The 6,656-nt window shown below is 37.3% G+C and overlaps 1 protein-coding gene across 1 annotated transcript in view; it reads right to left on the bottom strand.

Annotated features, from left to right (window-relative positions):
- SYNRG (synergin gamma) overlaps positions 1–6,656 on the bottom strand; it is a 95,934-nt gene that overhangs the window by 63,450 nt on the left and 25,828 nt on the right. Inside the window, exons 4-6 of the mRNA XM_037742446.1 lie at positions 5,876–5,987; positions 1,511–1,747; positions 487–564 (exon numbers count right to left, since the gene is read on the bottom strand). Of these exons, the coding sequence (XP_037598374.1) occupies positions 487–564; positions 1,511–1,747; positions 5,876–5,987 (427 nt within the window). The remainder of the gene's footprint in view (positions 1–486; positions 565–1,510; positions 1,748–5,875; positions 5,988–6,656) is intronic.

Here is a 6,656-nt window from a genome sequence, read left to right on the forward strand (position 1 = left end):
AAAAAAAAAAAAAAAAAAAAAAGTAAATATCATCTTGCACATCTTCCAATGTGGAAAAAAAGATGCCACATGGTCTTTTACTTCAAATGGTATTACAAACAAGTCATAGAAAGAACATTTTTAAAAATATAAACTAAGAATTCAGAAAATTACATTACATATTTTAGCAAAATTCTTGCTAAGTAAATTGCTGAAGTAAATATTTGATAATGTCCATTAAAGCATGATAAATCTAAGAAAGCTTTTAAAAATAAAAGTATGATGGTTAATAAAACATTAAAACAAAGCTATTCTCCTTCATTTATATAGTTACTCCATATATGAGGCAGTCTTATGAAACACAATATTTAATTTCTGTGCTCTTTTAGAAAAAAAGAGACAATTCCTTCTGCATATTTTGTAACTACAACAGTAAATACTTACTACATTTACAATATTTAAAGCAAAATATCCAGATGGGAATCCTAGGCAAAGAAGCTTTTTTACCTGGAACCAAACTCTCATTGTAAATCCAAGGAGGCATTCCAGGCTGAACAGGATCCTGTGAGGGAAATACTCCCACACCTAGAAGATAAGAAACATTAATGTATATAGTGGTCCATGGAGAAGATGGGGAAATCACACTGAGTCATGTTTTTTATAAACAGCACTACTCAAAAAGTCACCAATACAATTAAATATTTGGTCCCCTGCCCTCTGATTCAGAATAAAATTATTTGATTTCTAAGCAACTCTTGTACAGTATGTTCTAAAGAGTGAATTATACAAAAACTAAAATGTATCAAATCAACATTCTAAATCATATCAGCCTTGCACCACTTAACATGTATTACAAATTAAGGGAAAAAACATGATAGATGATAGTTTAAAATTATATCAGATAAATGTCAATTAAAAAGATTTAATTGTCCAAGCTTTACTTGCAGCTTTTACTAATGTTTCTTTGTAAAGTTTCATTTTTTTTTTTTTAACCTACATATGATACTGCTCTCTTAAATATACAGGACTTTTGTTTTTTTTCGTCCAGTAAAATATCCTCCAAAAGTTTGCCTCCTAGGCTGCCTACATTCTAATTTATTTCTGAGGTTTGAATTTATAAAATTTACATCTTTTAGGCAGTGGTGCATATTATTTATTTTAGAGAAAGCAAAAGTATATTCTCATTGGTGACTTTTCCAGTTGTATTTTAACTTTTCAACTTTTATGGAAGAACAGAAAGTATAAGGGGGGAAAAAAGAGAGCTTTTATAAAATAAAATTTTAATTCAGAAATGATTCCAATTAAGAAAACCAGTTATCAAAATCATTTTTTAGAAAGAGTAACTGTGTTGAAAGAATTCAGAGCAAAATCTTAGGGGTTAATTGGAGAAAGGAATGCATTAAACATATTTCAAGCAAAACTTCGATTAGCAAAATCAAGCAGCATACAGTTGAAGATTAATGCTTAAGGTGTTAGCATTTGAGCAACGTTTGGTTAAACAAGTTTTTTGCTGAATGTTTCACGAGCTCACCACTCTCTTCAATTGACAGGTTTTGATCTGAAGTCTTTTCTGCCTTGGCAGTGGTGGTACCACTTATATATCCATCTAGTAGAGCACCCCCGTTACTGGCCGTTAAACTGGGATGGTTCTTACTGGAACCTGGGCCTAGGGCTTTGTGGCCAACTTCAGAGGTATTTAATTTTATTTGTTCCTGCCCAGATGTACTTATATCACAAGATACTAGGAGCTTCTCCTCCAAGGAAGGGCCTAAACAAACAGCATGAAGGATTATTTGTATATAACTGTATATATCTAATCTTCTCAATCATCCATCTCCACCCCCATATTCTTTTTTTCTTGAGACGGAGTCTCAAAAAAAATTGTAGATTGTACTAGTGCAATCTCGGCTCACTGCAACCTCTGCCTCCCAGGTTCAAGGGATTCTCCTGCCTCAGCCTCCTGAGTAGTTGGGTATAGGTGCCCGCCACCACGCCCGGCTAACTTTTGTATTTTAGTAGAGACAGGGTTTCATGATGTTGGCCAAGCTGGTCTGTAACTCCTGACCTCAGGTGATCTGCCCACCTCAGCCTCCCAAAGTGCTGGGATTACACACGTGAGCCATGGTGCCTGCCTCATCCCCATATACTAAAGGGAAGGCCCTGCCACATATAATGTAAACATTGAAATAATTCAATCACCACACATCTGTATAAGACTTGAGAGACTTTACAGATTTCAGAGAACTTAAACATAATTATCCTACTGTGATTCTAAAGAATTCTATGAGACAGTAGGTGGAAGAGTGTAGTGGAAGGAGCACTACCTTTGAAATCTGACAATCTACATAAGCTAATAGTTTCACTAACTCCTAGGGAGGCCTCTGGCCAGTAACACCATCATCATCTCTTGTTCTGTTTCTATGTCCATCAAATGAGAAAGTCTGGACTAAGTACATGTCTGCCAAGATCCCCTCTAGCACTGTCTCAAGCCAGGATGTGTAGATGTCTCTACTCGTTTTATAGATGACAAAATCTAAGGTAGACAAAGGACAAATTGATAGTAAATGAACAACCTGGGCTTTTGCACCCAAGTGCTCTGTCACTGAACCAGAAAGAACACTTTCTAAAGAAGCCTTTCCTAGCTCCTTAATCTTAAGAAAATGATATTGGTGAATCTCCCAAACAACAATCTTCTGGAAAAATCAGGAGATTCCTTTTAAAGTTATATGGCAGTTTAAATTGCTCCTAGTTGAGGAGCAAAAGTTTTAAATCACCTTTCTGGAATGTGAAGATCCCAGAATTTAAAAATCTAGACTCTTATTTTGCTGAATTTCAATAGCAGTCATACATTCATGTACACATTTGCCAACATCACTGGATTATTCTACTTATATAACAGATATAAGTTATGCCAGGATATCTTAAGAATATTTTCATTAATAATGCTAAGAGTTACCTGCTTTCGGTATATTGTGTGAGGCTGAAGCAGTAGAGAAGTAAGAAATTTGCCCAGGGACACCATGTAAGGCAAAAGGCACTGGACTCTGACCTGGAGGGAGAGGCTGTGTCCCAGCCTTCTGAGTATGCAACTGGCCAAGTGGGGTGGAGGGGTGGAAAGACTGAAAGGGCTGGGACATGGAAGAAGGCCCACATGGGGGAACTTCAACAGGCCCCTGCATAAAGTCACTGAATTCTTCTTCGTCAAGAAAGGCAGGTGATGGGAAGACAGTTTTAGTAGAATGAGATGTGGGACAATCTGCAAAATGGAAAATGGCAATGAAACCCACAAAAATGGAAACCAACAGAGAAAAAGAAATTAAGATGTAGTACAATTCCAAAAGAATATATTGAAACATAAATAGTGGAGGTGAACAAGCAATAACAAGTAACAATGGTCAAATGGAATTATATGATGCAGGTAAAACACTTTGATGTCTATTTATACACAATTTTATGTCTTTTTAAAAGGGAGTTTTAATAGCTATTTTGCATTTGGTTCAAAAAAGGCAAAACTAAAAACGTATGTATCTATTCATTTATTTTAGAGACAGGTTCTTGCTCTATCACCTAGGCTGAAGTGCTGTGGCATGCTCATAGCTCATGATTATAACAGCCTCAAACTCCTCAGCTCAAGCAATTCTTGAGCCTCAGCCTCCTGAGTAGCACATGCCACCATGCCCAGCTAATTCTTTCCTTGTTTTTTTTTCCTCAAAGAGATGGTGTCTCACTGTGTTGCCCAGGCTGGTCTCAAACTCCTGGCCTTGACTGTCTTTCTTTCATTAGATCAATAATTTTTCCCCTGAGACCATTAATGATTTACATCAAAGTGATGATTATTTTTGAAGTCGAAATGATCTGTTTATCTAGATAATATTATCTCAAACCAATATACATCAGATATAAGAAAACCTACTGATACAGTCCTGAATAAATTTTGGACAGATATATACTATGATGACTAAATTCCATTATTTACTAAGAAATTCAGAAAGAAATAATGCACAATACAAACTTGTAATTTTTGAAATATCATGTATGATCCACACATTTGCATAGCTCATATTTCAGTAAAGTTACCAAATGAGGAATAAAAATTACAAAAGACAAGAACTTTTTTGTTTTTTTGAGACAGAGGTTCGCTGTGATGCCCAGGCTGGAGTGCAATGGCGTGATATAGACTCACTGCAACCTCTCCTTAGTTTCCCAGGTTCAAGTGATTCTTCTGGCTCAGCCTCTGAAGTAGGTGGGACTACAGGCACATACCACCACACCTGGTTAATTTTTATATTTTTAGTAGAGACAGAGATATACCATATTGGCCAGGCTGGTCTCAAACTCCTGACCTCAGTGATCCACCTACCTTGGCCTCCCAAAGTGCTGGAATTACATGCATGAGCCACCACACCCAGCCAAGACAAGAACGTTAAATACATTATTAAGATGATATTTTCTTGTGAAAAGTATCAACACTAGGATATCATAAAGTGCTGAATCAAACAACTATAGTCAATTTAAGAAAGTAAATCCCTCCTGAAGACTACCTTTAAAAGATCTTTGGCACTAAAAGATATAAATGTTGCCGGGCGCGGTGGCTCAAGCCTGTAATCCCAGCACTTTGGGAGGCCGAGGCGGGTGGATCACGAGGTCAAGAGATCGAGACCATCCTGGTCAACATGGTGAAACCCCATCTCTACTAAAAATACAAAAAATTAGCTGGGCATGGTGGTGCGTGCCTGTAATCCCAGCTACTCAGGAGGCTGAGGCAGGAGAATTGCCTGAACCCAGGAGGCGGAGGTTGCGGTGAGCCGAGATCGCGCAATTGCACTCCAGCCTGGGTAACATAAGTGAAACTCTGTCTCAAAAAAAAAAAAAAAAAAACCTGTTCTACAGAAGCTGTATTTAATATGAAGCTCATTAATAAGACTATTTTATTGTTGCTTCTTCACATTTATTATTATTTATTTTTAGACTGGGTCTCCCTGTCACCCAGGCTGGAGTGCAGTGGCATGATTTCAGCTCACTGCAACCTCTGCCTCCCATGTTCATGCGGTTCTCGTGCCTCAGTCTCCTGAGTAGCTGGGACTACAGGCTTGCACCACTATGCCCAGCTAATTTTTGTATTTTTAATAGAGACAGGGTTTCACCACGTTGGCCAGGCAGGTCTTGAACTCCTGACCTCAAGTGATCCTACCTGCCTCGGCCTCCCAAAGTGCTGGGATTACAGGCATGAGCCATGGTGCCTGGCCTGAAATGTTGAATTTTTAAAAAGAATGTTGTAACAATTATGCAAAGACAAAACTCATTTCAACTACTAAGTGTTCAAAAGAAAAACCACCCCTTCGCCCAAATCCCTTTAACCTGCTCTAAATAGGCACATTTCTTTTTGCTTACCTGACAATAAATGTTGATTAAAAACTACAAAGAACGCATTAAAGAAACTAAAATTTCATGAGGAGTATTATTATACCTATGATTTTTAAAACGAGGCATTTTAAGAATTTTAAGTTTCATCACATTAAATAATGAAATCAGAACTAGCTCATAAAAGTTACTATAAAACAATGAGAATTAAATGGTAAACTCCTTTATTACATTTGCTCTGAGTAAATAGGTTTTACTAATGTTTACATTCTTATATACAGAAAACTTACAGGTGAAATTGTCATACTGACATTTAATTAGAAGACAAAGAGGTTTTTTTCCCTCTCAAGACAGTTGTTATCCAGGCTAGACCTCTTAAGCCATTGTACATTTGAGAACATCCAAATCTGTACTCAGCTTGAAGGAAGAGTTCTGCATTGACTTTTCACACACACATATAATGGCCAGGTAAACAAACAGGGACTACATAAGCCACCTTCCAAGAAAAGAAAAATGTAATGCCTCTTAAAACTACCTGGTTTCTTGGGGTGCGATGCTGGAGTAGGGTGCATTTTTGCATCTCTGGAAAATCCATCTAAATTTCCTTTTATGGCTTCCAAAGCATCATCTCTACTCTTCTCTCCTGTCTAAGAGACAAAAAATCATGTGTATTTCTTTACTTATCCCTTACTGTGTCTTAAACCCTCTCAAATTAAGAAAAGCATAGATATTCATCTATTTCCAATATTTTTACCACACTTCTGATAATGAATTCTCCAAGTTAGAAAGACATTGGTAAATGATTAAACAATGACACAAAATGACACTCCACAGAAAATAAAAACCTTAAAGGGCCAATTTATAAATACTTTAGGATAGACCTATTTGATATTAAGTGTCCTATGAAGGCTCTAAGAGAAATACGAAATATCACTGAATTCAGGATTACTGTTTCCCAAGAAAAAGATTACAAACTGCCATGATACCAAAAAAGAGCTGAGAAGATAATGGCTGATACCCTATTCTCATTGACAACAGTGTATCTTTACAGAAAGTGAAAAATCCTTCACATTAGGAATTAGCTAAACTAAAACGGAAAGAATCAATCACAGCCTCAGCTTGGGCTGGTGCCCCAGTCAGGAAATCCATCGAATGAGTGAGAAGAAGCAAATTCAGGGTATGTATGCTCTGGGTTAGAAGTATTGAAATATTCAGCTGGGCATGGTGGCGCGTGCCTGTAATCCCAGCTACTCAGGAGGCTGAGGCAGGAGAATTGCCTGAACCCAGGAGGCGGAGGTTGCGGTGAGCCGAGATCG

This window comes from Cebus imitator, unplaced genomic scaffold (genome assembly GCF_001604975.1).
Source record: "Cebus imitator isolate Cc_AM_T3 unplaced genomic scaffold, Cebus_imitator-1.0 Scaffold121, whole genome shotgun sequence".
NCBI classification, from domain to species: domain Eukaryota; kingdom Metazoa; phylum Chordata; class Mammalia; order Primates; family Cebidae; genus Cebus; species Cebus imitator.